We start from the raw sequence: 25,909 nt of genomic DNA on the forward strand, positions 1-25,909 counted from the left end.
TCTCATTTAAAGTCATGGTAACTCTGCTCCTCGAAAACAGTGGCTGCGGGTGCACCGTGATGACGAATCAATGTATGAAAAGTGTTTGGTGAGCAGACTGGTTGCAATGATATATAAGTAAAAACTAAAAAAAGAAAGAAGCTCAGTCTATTTAGACCACATCAGAACATAAACAACTTTTTCTACACAGAGCAGAATTAGCACCTTTTTCTTTAAAACGGCTAAAGTGGAAAATGAGCCCAAAAGAAGCCACGGTGATAATGATGATCCAGATTATCGCTAAGGCTATTAGTCTAAGCTGTGTGGCGTTGTCATGCAGATGCAGCGTGTAGCATCTGAATGCAGGTCCGAGCAGCGGGGAGGAAAAAAAGCTTTTCAGGGGAAGATTAGTCCCTAATGAAGGCCCGGAGCAGCTTTAAATCCACAGCACACTTGTTTATTTAATCCTGCCCGCCCATGACGGGATGGCTGCTTTACCTTGTGTGGACGCCAACCACTTGATGGGCTACTGCTTTGTAAAAAAACAACAACAAAAACAAAAAAACAGGCTTTGCTACACATCTTAAAATGCAGCTTGGAGCTCTGCCAATCATTTTGTCAGTCAGCAACAGAAAGGAAAAAAGCTTCAATTAATATTGGGCTGCTTCGATTTATCGTTTAATAACTAATAAAAATCAACACAACCCGGACAGCCTGGGGTGTCCCAGAACTTTGACCCTTGAGGAAAAACCATAAATGTGGTGATTGTTATAGGGTTTCAACCATTAACATTTTAAAAGTAAGTCATGTATACTAAAGCAGCACTAAGCAACTTTTCAGCCTTCATAAATTATTTTCATAACTGTTGTGATGACACAGGGACTTACAACCAGTTGAAGGACACCTCTATCCTGGCCTGAGGGGGTCTGCATCGCTTTAGCTGGCACTTAGCGACTTTGAGGGGGGTGCCAGGGACCCTGCCACACAAAAAACTACAAATGTGCTGAGTTGCTTTACGGCATACATCATTCCCACTCCCCGCATCCGTTAAAAAGACGGTGCAAACGCCTACGTGCAATTACTGCTATCATGGCAGAAGCTGCAAAACAACCAAAGAAAGGAAAAGTTTTGCCCGAGGAGACAAAGATAATAAAAAGAGAGGCTACCCGGATAAATGGACAAGCAATTCACTGATTTGGTGGATTTAAAGATTCCTTCTTTATAAATGTCAACCTGTTGGTAGGTTGGTATGGACTTGTAGATAGATATTGGGTGGGTAGATTTTGAAATGAATTGTATTCTACTGAGTTTTCTATATTATATGATGATGTATATTTTAACTGTGGGTCCCTGTTCATAATCTGTACGCTTCTAGGGATTACCCTTTTTGCAGAACGAACTTTGTTAACAACAAAGTAGACAATAACGTCATATAAAATTGCCTGTAAATAAATAAAAATAAATAAACGTGAGCTCAAAGATGAGGAATTTCAGACCGGTGCTGCCTTGGCTGTGTTCCCGCTGGACTAGTAAGTGACTTTCCATGCTCAAATCAAAATGATAATTCTGATGTTTGCTATTGTAAATTAGCGCGGTAGCAATAAATAGCCACCAGCCTGATAGTTTGCAGTTGCACACGGACATGACGCAACAAACTCAAAAGTACAGTATAGGCAAAACCAAAACAATGCAATGACTGCACACCGCCAATATAAAGTTTGAGTAAAAAAGATGAGTAACACTGGCTGACTAACCCTATATGCTAGTCTTCCTTCAGGCAAATGACTACCGCTTTGGTCACTGGCGCCTCCAAAATCAACCAAAACTGAAAGTTCCCAAGTTTTTTCACGTTCAATGCTTGAATCTCAACATCACCTTCAGATCTATCAGCTTGATGCCCTTTTTGTCAAAGAAAGCCTAGTTTTTTTTAGGGAAAAAAATCCCAGACTTTGCAATATTCATGCACGCACAATATTTTGGTAACGACATCCACACAACGATTACGTCACTACCAACTCACCAATATCGGGTTTTTTTTTTTCGCATTACAATTTTTGGCAAATTTGAAGCAAGGCATGTTCGATTTAAACTCAAACCATAACCATGAGTCTAATATGAATAGATGGTTGTCAGGTTTAAGCACCAAACTATCTATTAAACAGAACAAGAAGCAAGGAATCAGGCAGAGACAAAGTTAAATTTAGCTCATGAGGAGAACGCATGGAGCTGCACACTCAGTTAAAGTCTCACCCTACGCTCTGAGGAACAGTCCACCTGCTCCCCTTCTTATTCAGTTTGGGTGTTCCCTAGTTACATGCAGAGACTGCTTCTAAAGGGAGGGCTCACACATTATGCAAGCAGTTCTAGTACGCAAAATACGTGATTATTCAGAACAGAATGTGCTGGGGGCCTTGGGATTGCACCCTGTCTCTGCTTTGTCTTTGTTGAGCTGCTGGTTCGTCCTTGGCTGTTAGCAAGGCTGAAAGACAGAAAACATCTGCGGGGAGGCCACTCCTCACATGCCATGGAAGATAACAAGTTGTGTGCCCTTGCACGAAGCATAAAAAGTACAGCTTGAGCACAATAGATAATAACTAGAGTGACGGCCTTTAAGCATAAGAGTTGTGTGATAACTTACATATAATTATTCTAACGATGGTACTCAATGGCACTCTGGCGGCAGCTAGTGGTTGAGGGGTCAAATTACACTTCCAAGAGGGAAATGTTTGGGTTCATTTGATTTTCATGCAGAAAATAAAATAAGTTTACAGTAGTTTTGTCCTGGTATTAATTTTCTGGTAGCGGTGGAAAACAACGTTTTAAAGGGTGACCCTAGGGTGAAACTGTTGAAAATGCATGTATTTTATTAATATATGTATAAAATCAGTACAGCACGTTGTCAAAACGTGGTGGGGTTTGTTTTCCTGGAATGCAGAGTAAGATGACGGGACATGGCGTGAAGGTAAATACATGATTTTAATCTTAACTCAAAAGCTACAAACAAAAGGCACTCACAGTGGAGGCACGGAACTTAACGCAAGGAACAAAACTAATACTTAAACATAAACTATGAACATAAAACAAACAACACTTACTGACCTGAGCAAGGCAGCATGAACAATGAACATCAGTACCAACTATGGCATGGACAGAGCCAACACAAGAGTGATGACACCAGAACGACCAACAGAAAAGGACAGGCTTAAATAGTGACATGATTAACAACAGGTGCGTGAGTTCAAACAAATGAGGCAGGTGAAACTAATGAGTTGTCATGGAAACTAAAACAAACCAGGATGCGCAAAAACAGGAACTAATGGAGTCAAAAACAAACAGAACATGATCACAAAGACATGAAACACGTAAAAAGACACATATTTGAACTAAAGTACAAAAGCTTAAATGTAAACAAGTGTTACTCTTGGTGGACATTAAGTGTCCACGCCATATTTGTCAAAGTGTCTGGTAATGATGCTGAGCTCCAGCTCCACAGTTCCCATGGCGACGGTGCGCAGTCTGAACCTGTCCGCCCCGCCGTAGATGAGGTCCGGGTTCTTGAGCTGCAGTCCTCCGCCCACGAACATCTGTGACAGCTGCTCCTGCCAGGAGCCGAGGGGCCGCCAGGTGGCACACCTTATTCGGTGGTGTCCCGGGCTGGAGGGGACGTGGCAGTAGCCGTAGCCCAGCAGCTGGCAGCGGCCGAAGGAGTCCTGGCACCACACCTGGAGGTGGACTCTGGGCCAGCCTTGGAGTCCCTTGGTGGCGTAGTGCAGGTCGATGGGGTGGCTCCAGTACGACACGTCTCCTCTCCGGGGGCTGTCCACTTGGGTCTGACCCTGCTTGGCGCCGGAGAGAAGACGCCACGCCCCTCCGGTGTGGACCCCCCATTTGCAAAAGAGGCTAGTCTGGGGGAAACCTGAAGCCCCGACCAGCTGGCCGATGACGTGCAGCTCCGCCATGTTGACACAAGACGTTAGTGCGCCGCTCCCATCCCAACTAACGTCTCCATGGCAACCACAGCATTGACAAGAGTCTGTTTCGTGTTCTTGTGAGACTTGTAGAAACGCCGACTCAACACCAAGCCAAACCTGAGTCAATGAAGAGAACGTTGTTGTAAGCTTGACCATTTACTTGACATTTTTTCATACACAAAATGCTGAAAAAACAAAGAGCTACAAACATACTTATTGCCTCTGTGCATGTACATACTGTATGTGTCTACTACCGGGGGCACCAACGCTGTGCCCACGGGCACCAGGTCGCCCGTAAGGACCAGATGAGTCGCCCGCTGGCCTGTTCTAAAAATAGCTCAAATAGCAGCACTTACCAGTGAGCTGCCTCTATTTTTTAAATTGTATTTATTTACTAGCAAGCTAGTCTCGCTTTGCTCGACATTTTTAATTCTAAGAGAGACAAAACTCAAATAGAATTTGAAAATTCAAGAAAATATTTTAAAGACTTGGTCTTCACTTGTTTAAATAAATTAATTAATTTTTTTACTTTGATTCTTATAACTTTCAGAAAGACAATTTTAGAGAAAAAAATACAACCTTAACAATTATTTTAGGATTTTTAAACACATACCTTTTTACCTTTTAAATTCCTTCCTCTTCTTTCCTGACAATTTAAATCAATGTTCAAGTATTTATTATTGTAAAGAATAATACATTTTAATTTAATTCTTCATTTTAGTTTCTGTTTTTTCGACGGAGAATATTAGTGAAATATTTCTTCGAACTTATGATTAAAATTCCCAAAAATTATTCTGGCAAATCTAGAAAATCTTTAGAATCAAATTTAAATCTTATTTCAAAGTCTTTTGAATTTCTTGTAAAAGTTTTGTCCTGGAAAATTTGGAAGAAATAATGATTTGTCTTTGGTAGAAATATAGCTTGGTCCAGTTTGTTATATATTCTAACAAAATGCAGATTGGATTTTAACCTATTTAAAACATGTCATCAAAATTCTAAAATGATTCGTAATCAGGAAAAATTACTAATGATGTTCCATACATTCTTTGTTTTTTTTTTTTCCAAAAAGATTCGAATTAGCTAGTTTTTCTCTTCTTTTTTTCGGTTGAATTTTAAAGACTCGAAATTGAAGATAAACTCCATCCATCCATCATCTTCCGCTTATCCGAGGTCGGGTCGCGGGGGCAACAGCCTAAGCAGGGAAACCCAGACTTCCCTCTCCCCAGCCACTTCGTCTAGCTCTTCCCGGGGGATCCCGAGGCGTTCCCAGGCCAGCCGGGAGACATAGTCTTCCCAACGTGTCCTGGGTCTTCCCCGTGGCCTCCTACCAGTTGGACGTGCCCTAAACACCTCCCTAGGGAGGCGTTCGGGTGGCAAGATAAACTATGTTTCAAAATTAAATTTTAATTTTTTTTCCTGTTTTCTCCTCTTTTAAACCGTTCAATTAAGTAATTTTTTCATCATTTATTCTCTACAAAAAACCTTCCGAAAAAGGAAAAAAAATGTACGACGGAATGACAGAAAAAAATACCCTTTTTTTTAATATATATACATATATATATAGATTTATTTATTAAAGGTCAATTGAGCAAATTGGCTATTTCTGGCAATTTATTGAAGTGTGTATCAAACTGGTAGCCCTTGGCATGAATCAGTACCCAAGAAGTAGGTCTTGCTTTCAAAAAGGTTGCTGACCCCTTATCTACTATAACATACAAAATGCAACTGTAATGTCCCAAAATGTCCAGCAGAGGGAGACTACCATCCGTCTGAATGACTTGAACACGGTGTATCGAATTCGACAATTCTATTCAACACATCGGCACTATTACACTTTTTTGAACGTGTCGGACATGTTCTTAACTTGTTAAAGACAACTTACGGTATTGCTTCTTCGCTTCTTTGTGTAGGATGGAAACAAGGATTGTTACAGAAGACAACAACATGCACGACTTGATTTCGAACGGATACCGGAAGTCAACCAACAGGAAGTAATGTAGCGGAAGTGACGTCATCCAACTGCTGTTTAACGATTATAGCGGACACGAAATAAAAATTGTTTTAGCTCCAAATTAAAGAACTGCAGTCGCTATATATGTTTTTGCACATTGTATAAACAATAAAAAAAACAATTATCAAGTAATTATTTAAAGAATATTAACAAATGACTTCAGGACAACACCGTCAACTCACCTAATGTAAGTGTCTATATTAGCTATATAAGCCTACTATCAAAATGACTTTAAAAGTCTTATATAAGTGTTTTAATGAAGACAACACATGATGTAAGTGTCTATATTAGCTATATTAGCCTACTAACATAATGACTATGTGCCATAGGCTGACACAAATCTTTGTTGACAAAAATATTGACATGTAAAATTTATTTTACACATTTTTACAACATTGGAAATCATTAGTAAAATGCCGGCCTCTCAGAAGGTGAGAAAACTTCTGGACATGACTGGCTTAGAATGTCCAAAGGTATAGATGTGTGTGTCCAAGTTCAAGGAAACGGCAGGCTGTCTTCTTCTAATGGATTTATTACAATCTTTGAGAGCTGGGTAACGTTTGCTGTGGTCTGGAACAACATGGCTGACAAACAACTCTGAGAAATGCAGCCAGTATTACATAGAGATAATGTTGTCATGAAACATGCAAATACAAATAAATACACAGAGGACATACGTAAAGGGAATTAAATGAGCTCTGAATATTAATTTATAAATATCAATCATGAAATGCTGTTATTATATTAAAGAAATATTAATAGAAATATATATACCATACCAAATTTATTAATAAAGCGCTTTAAAAACAACCACAGTTAAAAAACAAAGGGCAGTACACCACAAGGAAATACAGGCAAAGGACATACTAATATAGAACATTTAAAACAGAGGTAAAATACACGCACACATATATATAAATATGCTAAGTGGTTAGAGTGTCTGCCCTGTGATCGGCAGCTCGTGAGTTCAAACCAAAGACTATACAAATGGGAGCCATTACTTCCCCGCTTGGCACTCAGCATAAAAGTTTGGAATTGGGGGATAAATAGCCAAAAATGATTCCTGGGCGTGGCCACCGCTGCTGCTCACTGCTCCCCTCACCTCCCAGGGGGTGATCAAGGGTGATGGGTCAAATGCAGATAATAATTTCGCCACACCTAGTGTGTGTGTGACAATCATTGGTACTTTAACTTTTATATATATATATATGTATATATATGTATATATATAATATATATATATATATATATGTATATATATGTATATATGTATATATAGATGTATATATATATATATATATACGTATATATAAACTGTACTGGACTCTCACAATATAATGCTAGATCCACTCGACGTCCATTGCATTCGGTCTCCCCTAGAGGGCGGGAGGGTCCCCTACATCTGCGGTCCCCTCCAAGGTTTCTCATTGTCATCCCACTGTATTGAGTTTTTCCTTGCACTGATGTGCAGCCCTTTGAGACACTCGTGATTTAGGGCTATATAAATAAACATTGATTGATTGATTGATAGATATATATATATATATATATATATATATATATATATATATATACACGCACATACACACATATATATATATATATATATACATATATGCACATAGAAAAAACAAATACAATTATCTCAAGAGCAATTTGTTCAAAAAAATGTTTTTATAAAGTTAAAAACACTTTAAAACAGTTGAAAGTCTAATGCTGGGTTAAAAGCCAGTGACTGAAACATGGGTTTTAAGAAGGGTCTTAAAAGTAGTCAAAGAAGGGGCCTGTCTCACCTGGAGAGGGAGATTGTTCCAGAGTTTTGGGACCCGAATACACACATGGTCTCATGCTTGCTGAAAGGGGTACCCATTATTTCCAAAGCAGGAACCCCACCCAGACATACAATTAAGAAACGTAACTTATTGTTTAGTCAGGTTTGGGACAGGTGTGCGGCTTTTGCTCACACATGCACAATTAGAAGGAACATTGGTTGGAATGCTGGTTATGAATAATAATAACACATTAATATCATAAAAACATAATAATCCGCCAACGCCACAATTGAAATTTTTTGCTGAACTAACGATTTTGGGACAAGTTTGGGGAGACTTGGAAGTGTTTTTTCTTTTGTCTTTGCTATTTATCCTTGCTGCCTTTATCACTATTTAACTAAAAAAATCAAAACGGCATGAATTATTTTGGCGACACAAGTGGTTTAGCATTGTGTTTTCTGTCATATTAAATCAGAAATATCTACAAACCCCGTTTCCATATGAGTTGGGAAATTGTGTTAGATGTAAATATAAACAGAATACAATGATTTGCAAATCCTTTTCAAGCCATATTCAGTTGAATATGCTACAAAGACAACATATTTGATGTTCAAACTCAAATACTTTATTTATTTTTTTTGCAAATAATAATTAACTTAGAATTTCACAGCTGCAACACGTGCCAAAGTAGTTGGGAAAGGGCATGTTCACCACTGTGTTACATCACCTTTTCTTTTAACAACACTCAATAAACATTTGGGAACTGAGGAAACTAATTGTTGAAGCTTTTCAGGTGGAATTCTTTCCCATTCTTGTTTTATGTAGAGCTTCAGTCCTTCAACAGTCCGGGGTCTCTGTTGTGGTATTTTAGGCTTCATAATGCGCCACACATTTACAATGGGAGACATGTCTGGACCAAAGGCCGGCCAGTCTAGTACCCGCACTCTTTAACTATAAAGCCACGCTGTTGTAACAAGTGACTTGGTATTGTCTTGCTGAAATAAGCAGGGGCGTCCATGATAACGTTGCTTGGATGGCAACATATGTTGCTCCAAAACCTGTATGTACCTTTCAGCATTAATGGTGCCTTCACAGATGTGTAAGTTACCCATGCCTTGGGCACTAATGCACCCCCATACCATCACAGATGCTGTGAACGGTCCTGATGGTTCTTTTCCTCTTTGGTCCGGAGGACACGACGTTCATCGTTTCCAAAAAACAATTTGAAATGTGGACTCGTCAGACCACAGAACACTTTTTGCACTTTCCATCAGTCCATCTGAGATGAGCTCAGGCCCAGAGAAGCCGGCGGCATTTCTGGGTGTTGTTGATAAATAGCTTTGGCTTTGTATAGTAGTTTTAACTTGCACTTACAGATTTAGCGTCAAACTGTTGTTACTGACAGTGGTTTTCTGAGGTGTTCCTGAGCCCATGTGGTGATATCCTTTACACACTGATGTCGCTTTTTGATGCAGTACCGCCTGAGGGAACGAAAGTCCGTTATATCATCGCTTATGTTCAGTGATTTCTCCAGATTCTCTGAACCTTTTGAAGGTATTACGGACCGTAGATGTTGAAATTCCTAAATTCCCTGCAATAGACCGCTCAGAAATGTTGTTCTTAAACTGTTTGACTATTTGCTAACGCATTTGTTCACAAAGTGGTGACTTTTGCCCCGTCCTTGTTTGTGAATGACTGAGCATTTCACAGACGCTGCTTTTATAACCAATCATGGCACCCACCTGTTCCCAATTAGCCTGCACACCTGTGAGATGTTCCAAATAAGTGTTTGATGAGCATTCCTCAACTTTATCAGTATTTATTGCCACCTTTCCCAACTTCTTTGTCACGTGTTGCTGGCATCAAATTCTAAAATTAACGATTATTTGCAAAAAAAACAAAACTTTATCAGTTTGAACATCAAATATGTTGTCTTTGTAGCATATTCAACTGAATATGGCTTGAAAAGGATTTGCAAATCATTGTATTCTGTTTATATTTACATCTAACACAATTTCCCAACTCATATGGAAACAGGGTTTGTATGTCTATTATATTATCATACCACGTACAAAATGTTTGGTCATATTCAACCACAAATTGAGATGCTACCTCAGTAGAAGCATTTAAGTCTCACCTTAAAACTCATCTGTATACTCTAGCCTTTAAATAGACCTCCTTTTTAGACCAGTTGATCTGCCGCTTCTTTTCTTTTTTCTCCTATGTCCCCCCCTCCCTAGTGGAGGGGGTCCGGTCCGATGACCATGGATGAAGTATTGGCTTTCCAGAGTCGGGACCCAGGATGGACCGCTCGCCTGTGTATCGGTTGGGGACATCTCTAAGCTGCTGATCCGCCTCCGCTTGAGATGGTTTCCTGTGGACGGGACTCTCGCTGCTGTCTTGGATCCGCTTTGAACTGAACTCTCGCGGCTGTGTTGGAGCCACTATGGATTGAACTTTCACAGTATCATGTTAGACCCGCTCCACATCCATTGCTTTCGGTCCCCTAGATGGGGGTGGTTGCCCACATCTGAGGTCCTCTCCAAGGTTTCTCATAGTCAGCATTGTCACTGGCGTCCCACTGGATGTGAATTCTCCCTGCCCACTGGGTGTGAGTTTTCCTTGCCCTTTTGTGGGTTCTTCCGAGGATGTTGTAGTCGTAATGATTTGAGCAGTCCTTTGAGACATTTGTGATTTGGGGCTATATAAATAAACATTGATTGATTGATTGAAACCACATTTATGTCTACAATAACAAATACTGTACATCAGGGGTTAATCCTTACACTCTTATTCAGCATCTCCATTATATAAATATTTTTCCACATCAGCATGCAGTATGTCTCAAATTGCAAAGGTTTTCGTTTTATATATATATTTATATAATAAAGTTAGCGTTAAAATAATGCAGCTGTACACACAGAAAAGGGAACTCCTCTCAGAGAACATTCCTGCCGTTGTTGTTGACGTCCATCCTGGAGACCAGCTGGCTCACAAAGTGCTGCAGCGTCTGCGAGCGCATCCGACCCACCTCCAGGACCCCCTGGTGGTCCACTCTGTCCGTGTCCTCGTAGCTTTTCACCACCTGACGCAAACACGCCCACTCTCGGTCAAGCGCCACACGCCAACTCCTGGTCGCTTGGTGCATTTATTTACCTTGTTGGTGATGAGAGAGAGGCCGAAGACTCGCAGGCCGCAGTGTGTCGCCGTGACAACCTCGGGCGCTGTGCTCATTCCTGGGAACAGGAGACGGGCGGTTGACTTTGGGTAAGAGGCGGGGTTCACCTTTGTTGGTCTTTTATGGATTACAAGCCATGCTCACCTGTGGACTATCGACTCCCCGATGTATGCAGGTTTTTTGGCTACGTTTTAGTTTTTCCTCTGCATTTGTCTTTGTTTCCTGTCAGCGCTTTTATTTTGTCTTTATTTCCTGCTTGTTTCTCTGAGTGCTGTGTCCCCTCAGCTGTGGCTGATTGGCACCTGGCCACACCTGGTGTCAATCAGCCTGATACTATTTAGACCTGCTTTGTCCACCACTCTGCGCTGGATTATTGTCATTAGTACTTTTCGTAGAACCTGTAGCTGTTTGCAGCTTGTAGTCTTTTTGTTGCTAGTTCCTGTTTGCTGGATCTTGTTTCCCTTTTTCCAGTTTAGCTGTTCCTAGTTCCTGGTTTGTGTTTTTTCATTTTCAAAAATTAAATAATGTTTTCCTGCACAATGCCTGCCGCCTTCTCTGCATCTTGGGGTTCGTCACCAACTCTACGTGACAGAAAAGCCACACAGAGATGCTCCGGTGTACAGGAAAGTATTCACAGTGCTTCACTTTTTACACATTTTCCTATGCCTTATTTTTGTCCTCAAAATTCTGCACACAATACCCCAAATGTCACGGCCCGGACGCACCGTAGTGCGCCTTCATCTGTGCAGGCAGCTGCTTTCCATCTGCAATCAGCACACCGGTCACTGATGAGCTTCCTAGGCCAGAACATAGCGACCTGTTCCCGCACAATAAGTCGTCATATCAAGCTCTATGCACACACACTCTCTCTCTCTCTGTGTTTCTCCCCCTCCGTGTCCATTTGTCTCGTGTTTCCTTGTCGTTATCCAGCAGCATTCATCTGTTCTCGTGTCACGAGCTGTGTGTCTCGTCTCCCCTGCATTCCCTCTGGTTCTCTGGCTGCCTTTTAGATCTCCACCTCCCGTCCGGCCACGGACCTTTGACACCTCTCTCCTGCCCTTGACCTCACACCAGCTCACGGACCCCTGAGCCTGTCTTGCCCCTCTTGGACTTTCGCCTCTCGCTCAACATTCCTGTTGACACTCCTCGGTTAATTTCCACACATAGTCGCACACAACACATAGTTCAGGTTAATTACACACCTCATTTCTCTTTTTTATAATATAAATTGAGCTAAAACGACGTCCCTGCTGTCTGTGCGTCTTCTTCCCCTGTACCGTAACACCGTAATGACAATGTAAAAGCCTTTTGGTTCTTTTAAAGCACTTTTTTGAATCTATTACCAGTACAAACTTAATACTTTGTTGGTAGAAATTACAGCCTGAAGTCTTTTTGAATACGATGCCATAAGCTTGGCACACCTATTTTTGGGCAGTTTCGCCCATTCCTCTCTAGCTCCATTAGGTTGGACGGAAGCGTTGGTTTTCTTTCCAGGATGTCTCTGCACATTGCTGCATTCATCTTTCCATCTACTAGTCTCCCAGTTCCTGCCTCTAAAAACCACCTCCACACCATGATGCTGCCACCACTGTAGGGATGGTATCGGCCTGGTAATGAAAGGTGCCTGGTTTCCTCCAAACAACACCACAAACTTCAATCTTTTCCTCATCAGACCAGAGAATTTAGTTTCTCATGGTCTGAGAGTCTTTCAGGTGCATTTTGGTGAACTGTTTACTAAGAAATGGCTTTCGTGACATTTTTCTGTACCTTTCTCTCAGAGGTCTACAGACAATTCCTTTTTGGTTTGTGCTCTGCCATGCACTGTCAAGAGTGGGACTTTTATATGCGCCTTTCCAAATCATGTCCGACCAACGGAATTGACCACAGGTGGACTCCAATTAAGGATGATCCGTTGAAACAGGACGCACCTTAGCTCACTTTTGAGCAACATGGCAAAGACTGTGAATACTTATGTACATGTGATTTGTTACTTTTTTTATTTACAGTAAATTTGCATTTAAAAAAATTCACATTGTCATTATGGCAGGGGTGTCCAAACTTTTTCCACTGAGGGCCGTACACTGAAAAATCAAAGCAAGCGGGGGCCATTTATTTTGAAAAGCAATACAATATATGTATAAAAAATATACATTTAGGCCTCCACTCAGGCTTGATCCCGGGGACCCCAAAGGGTTTTGGTAAAAAATATGTTAAAAATGTGTCATTATTCATTTCTATTATTATTCAAGTTTTACATTTTTAGATCAACATTAGGTCTATCTGTCAATTTGACGTTTTTAAAGATTTAAGTTTTATGCTCTTTTCGTCAAAGAAAAACGTGTTTTTTCAAGGAAAAAAAACACAAAATATGCAATATTTTCACCCAATAAAATTTTTAAGTAGAATATTTGAGATTATATAATAATTGGAGACGCAAAAAGGTCAACTACTCATAACACCATTGATTTTAATTCATTATTATTTTTTGTGCAATGACACTTAAAAACAAAACACACTGATCTAAAGGGGTCCTACTCATTAAAGTGTTAAAAATTTTTTTTTTTTTTTTTTTTTACTGTTTTCTTTTAACACAATGGTCTCGAGATTAACGTCAGATTTATTCGTCAATTATAATTTTTTTTTGTAGTTTATGTTTTTTGTTTGTTTGTTTTAGGCCCTTCTTTGAAAAAAATCAGCTCAGTTTTTTATATGGCAAACACAAAATATGCAACATTTGCCCCCCAAAATATCTCAAAGTGGAATATTTAATGTGACGTAATTGGAGCCTTGAATTGGTCAATATTTCATAATTGATTTTGATTCTTTTATTTTTTATTTTTTTTAAAGAAAGAAACAGCCTGCATGGCAGCTTTGTGTTATTAGAGTAAACATTGCAACATGTTCTTGTTACATTTCACCTGTTTTCTCTTTTATACCACTTTTTATTTTTTAATAAATAATAAATGATAAATGGGTTGTACTTGTATAGCGCTTTTCTACCTTCAAGGTACTCAAAGCGCTTTTTGTTCAATGTATTTTTTAAATGTGCCGTGGGGCCCCTAAAAAAAGACCTTAGGGCCGCAAATGGCCCCCGGGCCACACTTTGGACATGTCTGCATTTTTGGTGTAATGTTTGTAGAATTTTGAGGTAAAAAAAATGAATTTATTCCATTTTGAAATAAAGCTGAAAGATAACAAAAAGTGTAAAAAGTGCGGGTGCACTGAAGATTCTAGACTACAGACTATGATGCTGACTTACAAACCACTGCACCACCGTGCAGTACTTCACTATGTAAAGCGCTTTGAGTCACTTGAGAAAAGCGCTATATAAATATAAATTCACTTCACTTCCTACCGTCTTCAAATACATGTTGCAGTGAACAAAACTGGCCTCTAGGGGCGCTGCTGTGACTTCATCTAAGCCTTACCGACAGCGTCCACGCCCAGTCGATGCAACAGTCTGGCCTCGGCGATGGTCTCAAAAGTGGGTCCGCCCACCATCGCGTACACGCCCTCCTGCATGAGGCCGGCCACGCCCATCTCCTTTGCGATCTCCATCGCTAGGCAACGCAGGCCTTTGTCGTAGCAGCCTGACATGGCCGGGAAGCGCGGCCCGAATCTGAGAAAGACGGGTGTCAGCGTGAAACAAACACCCTTGCAGATCCACTGAGCGTGTGCCTCACTTGTCATCGTTGGGTCCGCACAGCGGGTTCAGGCCCACCAGACCCGGGAAGTTGACGTGGTCCTTGATGACCATGAGGTCGCCGGGACGCAGGTCGTCGGCCAAGGAGCCGGCGGCGTTGGTCACGATCAAAGTCTCCACGCCCAGCAGCTTGAAGACTCGCACTGGAAAGGTGGTCTGAAGGACACGATGGCGACAGGTCAAGGGTGTCGTCATGGCGACGATGGCGTTGCAATCAATCATGATGCTCAGATACCATGTGAAGAAAAAAGTGTGACGATAGCCATAGAACCAAAAGTGCAACTTACTGTACAGCAACACAGGAGAAGCGTGTGGCTGAGCAAAACAATTAAATAAATATCAAAATATTCATTATTTTAACAAAATAGCATGGAGCTAACGACTAGAATGAAAACAACCATGAATGTCAACAAGCGGCACATTTTCAAATAAATAAATGGGTTGTACTTGTATAGCGCTTTTCTACCTTCAAGGTACTCAAAGCGCTTTGACACTACTTCCACATTTACCCATTCACACACACATTCACACACTGATGGAGGGAGCTGCTATGCAAGGCGCTAACCAGCACCCATCAGGAGCAAGGGTGAAGTGTCTTGCTTAGGACACAACGGACGTGACGAGGTTGGTACTAGGTGGGATTTGAACCAGGGACCCTCGGGTTGCGCATGGCCACTCTCCCACTGCGCCACGCCGTCCCTTATATATATGTATATGTATATATATATATATATATATATATATATATATATATATATATATATATATATATATATATATATATATATATATATATATATATATATATATATATATATATATATATATATATATATATATATACACTGTATATATTGTGCTGAAAATTTTAATTTTCCTGAAGGAACTCTCCTAAAGGAATAAATAAAGTACTATATATATATATATATATATATATATATATATATATATATATATATATATATACTTTTATATTTAATGTTTTATTTATTTATTTATTCATTATCATTTTTTGAATATTTATTTTAATTTGTTTTGTTTTTTACATATACCGGTATATATATTTTTACTGTATATATAAATATATATGCATTTATATATTTATTTAATGAAACTTTTTTTTTTACATACTTATATTTATGTACATATATACTGTATACATACATAAATGCATATATATATATATATATATATATATATATATATATATATATATATATATATATATATACCCATTCACACACACATTCACACACTGATGGAGGGAATATATAAGGGGGATATATATAGGGGATATATATATATATATATATATATATATATATATATATATATATATATATATATATATATATATAGCGTGGCGCAGTGGGAGAGTGGCCGTGCGCAACCTGAGGGTCCCTGGTTCAATCCCCACCTAGTACCAACCTCGTCACGTCCGTTGTGTCCTGAGCAAGACACTTCACCCTTGCTCCTGATGGGTGCTGGTTGGCGCCTTGCATGGCAGCTCCCTCCATCAGTGTGTGAATGTGTGTGTGAATGGGTAAATGTGGAAGTAGTGTCAAAGCGCTTTGAGTACCTTGAAGGTAGAAAAGCGCTATACAAGTACAACCCATTTATATACAATATATATGTATAAAGGTGATAAAGGTTGAGAAGCCCTGCTGTAGCGTGTCACCTTGCAGAGTGAGTGTCCTTCATACATGTGGAAGCGACCCTGCATGCACACGCACGTCTTCCCCTTCAGCTCCCCGAACACCAGCCGCCCCGCGTGACCTTGCACTGCCACACCACAAAGGAGCACGCCGTCAAGCCCACGCCGGGGTTCCTTTTGTCTGCTGGGTGGGTACCTGTGCTCTGCGGGAAGCCCGGGATGTCCGCATAGGCGAAGGAGTCCTGGCACTTGAGGGCGTCGGCCAGCACGCCCAGGCCAGAGCCGCAGATGATGGCCACCAGGGGGCGGTGCTTGGTCTGGGACATCAGCCAATCGGCCGACTTCTGGTATTCATCGTGACTGTCGTGGAGAGTAACACAGGATAAAACTTACATGTGCGATGGGATATTTTCTGACCACTAGGGGGCGGCATAGTGAACTTCCCCTACATAATACAAATGCTATCAACTTTTAGTATTATAGTTCCACACATTTCTCTTACCATTAAAGTCCTACTGAAAGCCACTACTAGCGACCACGCAGTCTGATAGTTTATATATCAATCATGAAATATTAATATTGCAACACATGCCAATACGGCCTTTTTAGTTTAATTTTAAATTTCGCACAAAGTATCCTGTTGAAAACGTCGCACTATGATGACGTGTGCTTGTGACGTCACGGATTGTAGCGGACATGTTGTTTCAGCCCCAATCCCAGCTTTAAATAATCGCATAATTCCACAGTATTCTGGACATATGTGTTGCTGAACCTTCTGCAATTTCTTCAATGAATAATGGAGACGTCAAAGAAGAAAGATGTAGGTGGGAAGTGGTGTATTGCAGCTGCCTTTAGCAACACAAACACAGCCGGTGTTTCCTTGTTTACATTCCCGAAAGATGTCGGTGAAGCTTTACTATGGAACAGAGCGGTCAAGCGAACATGGTTCCATACCACATGTCAACCGGAAGGTTTCGGCGAGAAAATTGGGGTGATAAGTCGGCTCTTACCGTAGACATGAGCGGATAGCTTGCGTCGTTCCTCGTGCACCTGTCAAAGAGGCAGCTGCAGACTCTCTTGCCTCCTCTGACCGGTCGCCCCCGAACATGGGATGCTTCCACCGTGGAGGAGGTGGAAAAAAAAGCTCAGCCCGGCCCCTGCGGCTGCCTTCGCTTTGCCTTGTCGAGAAACGTGGCTTCCCTCAGAGACACTGGCGGTCACCACACCCCTCCGACTTTCAGGTACCATATAATCTCACTAAAACACTAGTAACACAATAAGCAGATAAGGGATTTTCCAGAATTATCCTAGAAAATGTGTCTAATAACATCTGAATCACTCCCACTGCCATGATTTATTTTATTTTTTTCTGGTCCTGCACTCCCACTTTCCTCATCCACGAATCTTTCATTCTCGCTCAAAATAATGGGGAAATTGTCGCTTTCTCGGTCCGAATCGCTCTCGCTGCTGGTGGCCATGATTGTAAACAATGTTCAGATGTGAGGAGCTCCACAACCTGTGACATCACGCGCACATCGTCTGCTACTTCCGGTACAGGCAAGGCTTTTTTATTAGCGACCAAAAGTTGCAAACTTTATCGTGGATGTTCTCTACTAAATCCTTTCAGCAAAAATATGGCAATATTGCAAAATGATGAAGTATGACACATAGAATGGAGCTGCTATCCCCGTTTGAATAAGAACATCTCATTTCAGTAGGCCTTTAATACGAGACAAAGCGGCAAAGGAACCCCCACATATGTTACACCGTCGGAAAGGTCTTGTTCGCTCCGATGGGAGTACTTTAAGTTGGGAACATTTCGTGTTACCACGGTGGCGCTATTCACAAATAAATAAAAAAATGGTCCAATTTGATAAGAACATACACTTTTAATGGACGATTGCTCTGAGACAAACACCAAAAAGACACATTTACCTCCTCTTGTAGCTCAGCCATTTTTTTACGTTAGCTCGGTGCTTAACGTCTCATTTTGTTCACACACTTGTCTACCCTAACCCTGGCTATAAAGTTTTTACGTCCAATGTTTGCTTTTGGCTGGATGGTCATCGGAAAGAGGCGAGCAACTTTTTTTGTTAGCATGTTAGCTAGCATGCTAACGTTTTATGCTAGCTTTTTTGCAAATTTCTTTGCTCCATGCTAATCTTCACTGTTTGGTGGCATGAGACGGAACTAAAATGGTTTTAAACGCCTTGATAAATGTCAGCAGGCTCAAGTGTGAATGCGGCTCGAATGGCGACGAACGTAAACTGCGCTAACATGGCGTGTTGTCATGTGATAAATGTTATATTTCCCGGGGCTCCTCCTGACGCCAGCGAGGAAATATGTTGTTATAAAGCGATGGAGTTTGTAAATATACATGTTCCTTGACCACCTGTGAGAGCAGGAATAAGCAACACAAATATTGTGTAGTTGTAGGGTTAAAAAGTTCAAACAATTTATGAGGTTCAAAAAGTTCAAAAAGCGACTCTGTAGACCTCATTTCTGCCAATTTAAGGGCAGAGGGGTCTAAACCTTTCTACTTGGGGGCCACTTTGGGCTAAAGACATTTAACTAAAGGCAGATTGCATGTAAAGTAACAATAAATATATATGTGTGTGTGTGTGTGTGTGTGTGTGTGTGTGTGTGTGTTGTATTTCTACCCTTCTTTAGACATCAACAAGGAAAAGTACCTTCCATATGAAGAACAAGTTATGACCGAATTCATGGTCCCAATACGGAAAACCATTGCATTTAATAAAGAGTCAAATACCACAGTCCGTGAACATTGCTCCAAAGTCAGGATTTTTTGTTGATTTAATGTGCATACAAAAGTCAACATTTTTGAGTAAAATTATGACTTGTCATAATTTTTGCCAAGTAAAATTTCCGATTATTATGATAATACCGCCAACATTTTAGTTATCTTATAAAATTGTGACTTTTATCGAGTAAAATTACGACTTTTAATAGAATTGCCAACATTTTAAGGTTTTCTCGTAAAAATTGTTATTGAATAGAATTCCAACTTTTATTATAATATTGCACAAATGTTCAGTTTTTCTTGTAGAATGTTGACTCGCATTGAGTAAAATTACGACTTTTATTATGAAACCGCCAAAATTCTATGTTTTTCTTGTGATTGTGACCTTTTTCCTGTGATATTCCAACTCATTTTTCACAACAAGCTTTTTTATATTTGCATAGTATGTATATATTATTATAGATGTAAATACACATCTTTATATATCTAGAAAGGCTGGTCCTAAAAAGGTAGGCATTTTTTGGAGGTCTCAAGAAGTTAACAAATACAAGAAAGAGTGTGTGTGTGCGTGCGTGCGTGTGTGTGTGTGTCTGTGTGCGTGTGTGTGTGTGTGTGTGTGTGTGTTGTATTTCAACCCTTTTTGAGACTTCAACAAGGAAAAGTAGCTTCCATATAAGGAGGTGTGAACAAGTTAGAACCGAAATCATGGTCCCAATACGGAAACCATTGCATCCATCCATTTTTTACCGCTTGTCCTTTTTGGGGTTGCAGAGAGAGCCAAATACCACAGTCCGTGAACATTGCTCCAAAGTCAGGATTTTTGGTTGATTTAATGTGCATACAAAATTGAATTGAATTAATTGAATTGAATTATATTTATATAGCGCTTTTCTCTAGTGACTCAAAGCGCTTTTACATAGTGAAACCCAATATCTAAGTTACATTTAAACCAGTGTGGGTGGCACTGGGAGCAGGTGGGTAAAGTGTCTTGCCCAAGGACACAACGGCAGTGACTAGGATGGCGGAAGCGGGAATCGAACCTGCAACCCTCAAGTTGCTGGCACGGCCACTCTACCAAGCGAGCTATACCGTAAGTAAAACATTTTTGAGTAAAATTATGACTTGTCATCATTTTTGCCAAGTAAAATTTCCGATTATTATGATAATAATTCCAAAATGTTAGTTATCTTATAAAATTGTGACTTTTATCGAGTAAAATGACGACTTTTAATAAAATTGCCAACATTTTAAGGATTTCTTGTAAAACTGCAACAGTTATTGAATACAATTACATTTTTGGAGGTCTTAAGAAGGTAAGAAATGCAAGAATGTGCGTGTGTGTGTGTGTGTGTGTGTGTGCATATTTTATTAATATAACTGATATGCAATTAATAATTAATATAATGGGGTATTAAAACTATAGTTTAACTCCTACCTTGTTTACTTCCGTGACAAAGTTTTGTAATCAATCAAAAATATCAAGCGGCTAAAATGCGCCAAACATGGAGACACACATATATACTGTACACACACACACACACACACACACACACACACACACACACACACACACACACACACACACACACACACACACACACACTGACCCCCCAGGGGCTAACTGTAAGGCGTGTGTAATAATTGCCAACAGGTGTGTCCCAGCTGCAGACACTGGAGGGAGCCAGAGAGCAGCATCTATTCCAATGTAAGAGGTTCCCAGACCTAACGTTGTACTCATATGTGGTATCTAATATTACTAAGATAAAAGGATGCATGGAGACGTTTGGAGAGAGTGTTTTGCAGTTTACCCATCATGCATTGTACTTGATTTAAACGGGTGTACTTTTAAATTATTTATGGTGATTGGACATTTGTTTTTATAATATGTGTTGACTTCCTGTGTTGGTTGCATTTTTTATGCACCATGGATAAGGAAGGTTATTTGGATTGGGCCATACAGGTAAATGCTGTGCCATGGGCATTTGACGGTACAATTCATGGTCATTGACCTGATTTACCCAGGTTGTTCTCAAGTTGGCGGTATATCAGTTCAGTTCGGTCTCAGTTTATTTCAAACAGGCATACAATACAAAGTAATTCATCACATAATAGAATTAAACAGGTATTATTTTAAGTTATTAAGGTGATTTTACATTATTTTTATGATAGCCACAAAGTTCAGTAAGCAGGTTGTGTTATGTGTGACCATGTGTGTTGACTTTCCGTGTTGTTTACATTTTTTATGTACCATGGGTAAGGAAGTTTATTTGTATTGGGCCATACAGGTAAATGCTGTGTCATGGGCACCTGACAATACAATTCATGGTCATTGACCTGATTAACCCATGTTGTTCTCAAGTTGGCGGTATATCAGTTCTGTTCGGTCTCAGTTTATTGCTAACATGCATACAATACAAAGTAATTCATCACATAATAGTGTTAAAAGGGTGTAATTTTAAGTTATTTAAGGTGATTAGACATTTTTTTATAATATCCACAAAGTTCAGTGAGCAGGTTGTGTTACGTGTGACCATGTGTGTTGACTTCCTGTGTTTCTTACATTTTCGATGCACCATGGGTAAGGAAGGTTGTTTAGATTGGGTCAAACATGTAAATGCTGTGCCATGGGTATTTGAACGTACAATTCATGGTCATTGACCTGATTTACCCAGGTTGTTCGCAAGTTGGCGGTATATCAGTTCAGTTCGTTCTCAGTTTATTTCTAACATGCATACAGTACAAAGTAATTAATCACATAATAAAGTTAAATGGGTGTAATTTTAAATTGTTTAAGGTGATTGGACATTTTTTTTTTTTACAATATCCACAAAGTTCAGCGAGCAGCTTGTGTTATGTGTGACCATGTGTGTTGAGTTTCCGTGTTGTTTACATTTTTTATGTACCATGGGTTAGGAAGGTTGTTTGCATTGGGTCATACAGGTAAATGCGGTGCCATGGGCATTAGAATTCATGGCCATTGACCTGATTTACCCATGTTGTCCTCAAGTTGGCAGTATATCAGTTCAGTTCAGTTCAGTTTCAGTTTATTTCGAACATGCCCGAATGCAGCTGAGATAGGTTCCAGCGATCCCGAAAGAGACAAACAAATAATTTAATTTATTCGAGCTGCACTTGTATGGAACTTATTCTTGAATATCCAATTTGAGGGTTTTATTTGTGTAATTATGTTCACCACAACAAAATTTTTCTTGCGACATTTGAACTACCGTATTTCCTTGAATTGCCGCAGGGCATATAGTATGCGCCTGCCTTGAATTACTGCTGGGTTAAACTCGTTTCGCAAAATAATTAGAGCATGCTTAGTATTACTGCCTGGTCAAACTCATGATGTCACCAGTGACACTTCCCCTGTCATCATTTTCAATATGGAGGAGGCTGATTTCAATAGCGGCAATTTGAAATCACATAAAGGGAAGAAGATTTAGAGCTATTCAGTAGGATTTAAGGTCCAAGCTTACATCACACTCAAATTTTTACTGCATGCCTTTTGTAAGTGCCGGAGTAAGAAGAGGTTTTAAAATAATTAGCGCATGCTTACTTTTACCGCATGCCTTTGATAAGCACAGGAGTGAGAAGAGGTTTAAAATTAATTAGCGCCAATTCAAGGAAATATGGTCATCTGTTTTGGGTTTGACCCTAATTAATGTTCTCATGCAGGCCAATTTTGGGGGGAAATGCTGGGATTAATTAAACAACGAGCTGCAGACTTTGGATACCGCTGTCCCGAGGACTGTGGAGTGGATTTTATTTTGTACGGTTTCTACTTCCTGTTTCTTTGGTTTTTGGCTCATCAAGATTCTTTTCGTACAAACTTTTTTGTTTGCCGATGTGGCTCTCGGTCGCTAGCAATCAAAGCAAAAACATTTTATGTGATGTGACTTCAAATTCTTTAAAGCTGGTATGGTGGCCACGGTTTGACCCCGGAACAGAACCAAATAACATAATAAGTCAAAGGTCGATTTAGTTACCCCGACTGGAATGTTGTCTAAAGTACAAAGATGTAAAACATGCCAAGTTACATGAAGTGATAGAAAATGATCTTTTCTCTTACCTGATCTGTTCTCTGCCGTGCATGATGGAGGATTGTTGGTGTGTGTGAGATTGTGTGTGTGTGTGTGTGTGTGTGTGTGTGAGAGAGTGTGTGTGAAGCTGCTACAGCCCAACTACATATAGAGCGGTCACATGCCTCTGATTGGCCAACAAGCCGTCCATTCATCAGTAGCAGCAGCCAATGAATGGAGGCGACGTCTACAAGACGGGGTTGTGGATTCCCTTCGTAATGTCTGTGTGGGAGAACATTTTCTCGTGTCCTCAGATTGCGGTCTTGGTTTTTACGTCACGGCCCTTGCAGACAACCACGTGATTTAAGGTCACCCTAAAAAGCCGGGACTAATGTTGATATAAAAAAAACTGTATTTCGGGTTGGTTTGTTTATGAAGCTTGACGTGGTTTCTGTTATTTTAGGACAGTTCATTGACAGTCATGATTTAGTCCATTTAATTAAAGGTGTATGTGAAGGACTCGAGCCGTCGTGCGGGTTCCATGGACCACAAAGTACAGACATTCGCTCGCAGGTGTAGACTTCTTCATTTTTCCAAAGTAAATAAGTCTTTTGCAGGTTGCTTTGCAGCCGTCCGCGCTCTCACTGCTCGCTCATCCGTGTGGCTTTTCAGCTGTCTGCCTCTTGCTCTCGCTCTCTTCCTCGTTGCATGCGCTGTTTGTTCTGTCGTGTCTCCTTCTCGTTCTTTCCTCGTTTCTCCACCACTCTCACCCACGTTCACAGCTGCCGCCCCTTTTAACAGTGCGAGAGGATTCATTAATTGTGTCCAGGTGCGCGATCCACGCACATGATCTCGCTTGTGGCGTCACTCCCGGTACGCTCCGCCTCGCCGCTCGCTCGCCATCTCCGCCTCCTCGCCACCATCTTGGGCCGGGCTCCAGTGCGGACCGTCGACTCCGCCTCTCCACATTGTATTTTCCTCAAAGGCTTATTTTGAAAAAGTAATTTTGTTTATAGATTATATGCAATCTGTTATTGTGTTCCCTAATTTTGAGTGTATATAAATGAAGGTGTGTGTTGCTGAACCCGACCTGTGTCAAGGTTATTTGTTGACGAACCCCAAGATGCAGAGATGGAGGCAGGCATGGAGTGAGCAAACATGATTTTAATATAAAATACTACAACTAGAACAAACAAAGGGTACAAACAAAAAGCACGCACGTGGGCGGATATAACAAACTAAGGGCTATGAACAAACAAATCGGAAGCAGGGAACGAAAAACAGTAAGCCACAAAACATCTACCAAATATAGCTTACCGCTACGCTGCATTCACACGACCAGTAGGAATGACAAGTAGAAAATGACATTGACACGACAGGAGCGACAATGATCCAGCCCTGACTGGAAGACAAAGTGGGTACAAATAGGAGCGGGCTGATTGACTCCAGGTGTGGCCAGTTGACAATCAGCTGCAGATGAGGTGACAACAGCACACAAGGAGACAAACAGGAAGCTGAACCAAAATAAGAGCACTTGACAGGAACTAAAGACAGGAGATACTAAACACAGAGGAAACAAAGACAAATGCAGAGGAAAAAACTGAAACATAGACAAACTGTCAGGGGAAAGCCTGACAACCTGGACATCATCTGGACTGGACCTGGTTTTAAGAACCCTTCAAACAATCTCATTACATTGACAATCTGGTCTGGTGAAGATATAAAACACTTACATATAAACTAGTAATCAATGAAAATGAGTACAATTAACTGTTGAAGGTTTGTACTATTAATGGACCAGCAGTACACAACATCCTGTGTGCTTCACAGACTGTACTGTATGTCTCCCGTGCAGACTGCATGGATATATATTGTAGGAACCAGAATATTAATAACAGAAGGAAACAACCCTTCTGTGTGAATGAGTAAGAATGGGGGAGGGAGTTTTTTTTGCGTTGGTGCACTAATTGTAAGTGTATCTTGTGTTTTTTATGTTGATTTAATAAAAAATAGACCAAAAAAAAAGACTGTATTTTTTGGTCGGGCATTTCACTGCTCTTCAGATCTCCTGAAGAGCAGGGAAACCTGCAAAACAGGCTTGTAGGGATGAAATAGCCTCTCTGTTTTTTACTGACCTAACGTATACATGTATACGTTTTATATATATATATATATATATATATATATATATATATATATATATATATATATATATATAGTTGCTTTGCAGTCGGCTTTTGGCCCTTGGTCAATTTTTTTCTTCGTCCCAATGTGGCCCACTGGATGGAGCCCATGTGCTACTAGTGGTGCACGAACCACAGTTTGAGGATGACTGAAAGTTTTAAAGTAAAAAACTCCCCGCATGGCAGCTTTGTATTATTAGCGTCAATAATGCAACTTTGTATTGTTACATTACACCAGTTTTCTCTTTAATTCCAATGTTCATGTTTTATTTTGATAGTATTTTTCAAATTCATTTTAAATGAATCACTCCAACACAATAATACACAATACAATAATAATACAATTCCAATTCCAGAACCTGTCATGGCAACATTCAGAATAGCAATCAAGAGAGTAATTGAGAGGACACACGGACATGACACAAAACAATCCAAAAGTAGTCAAACACAAATGAATAATATCAACTACAGCAGGGGTCGGAAACCTTTTTGGCTGAGAGAGCCGAAAAGCCAAATATTTTAAAATGTATTTCCGTAAGAGACATATAATATTTTTTTTAACACTGAACACAACTAAACGTGTGCATTTTTAGGTAAGACCAACATTTCTAGAGTATAATAGGTCTCTTAGTCTTTGTAATAACAATGTTATTCTGAAGCTGACTGTGGAGGGGG

The 25,909-nt window shown here is 40.2% G+C and overlaps 2 protein-coding genes across 3 annotated transcripts; both read right to left on the reverse strand.

Annotated features, from left to right (window-relative positions):
* Positions 1-2,936: 2,936 nt before the first annotated feature.
* On the reverse strand, positions 2,937-5,980 carry LOC133535247 (B9 domain-containing protein 2-like). The gene is made up of 2 exons (XM_061874889.1): positions 5,833-5,980; positions 2,937-4,067 (listed from the first exon to the last, which is right to left on the reverse strand). Exon 2 carries the CDS (start codon positions 3,936-3,938, stop codon positions 3,411-3,413), a length of 528 nt encoding a protein of 175 aa, XP_061730873.1. The 5' UTR covers positions 3,939-4,067; positions 5,833-5,980; the 3' UTR covers positions 2,937-3,410.
* A 4,477-nt stretch (positions 5,981-10,457) lies between these two features.
* Positions 10,458-23,225, reverse strand: pnp4a (purine nucleoside phosphorylase 4a). 2 transcript variants are annotated; one of them, XM_061892021.1, is made up of 8 exons: positions 23,102-23,225; positions 16,465-16,628; positions 16,293-16,396; positions 14,595-14,770; positions 14,340-14,530; positions 10,890-10,969; positions 10,655-10,818; positions 10,458-10,576 (listed from the first exon to the last, which is right to left on the reverse strand). In XM_061892021.1, exons 1-7 carry the CDS (start codon positions 23,122-23,124, stop codon positions 10,672-10,674), a joined length of 885 nt encoding a protein of 294 aa, XP_061748005.1. In that variant the 5' UTR covers positions 23,125-23,225; the 3' UTR covers positions 10,458-10,576; positions 10,655-10,671. The 2 variants fall into 2 exon arrangements, with proteins under 2 accessions (XP_061748005.1, XP_061747998.1); XM_061892014.1 differs by having other exon boundaries at positions 10,458-10,818.
* Positions 23,226-25,909: the final 2,684 nt, after the last annotated feature.

This window comes from Nerophis ophidion, linkage group LG02 (assembly GCF_033978795.1).
Source record: "Nerophis ophidion isolate RoL-2023_Sa linkage group LG02, RoL_Noph_v1.0, whole genome shotgun sequence".
NCBI classification, from domain to species: domain Eukaryota; kingdom Metazoa; phylum Chordata; class Actinopteri; order Syngnathiformes; family Syngnathidae; genus Nerophis; species Nerophis ophidion.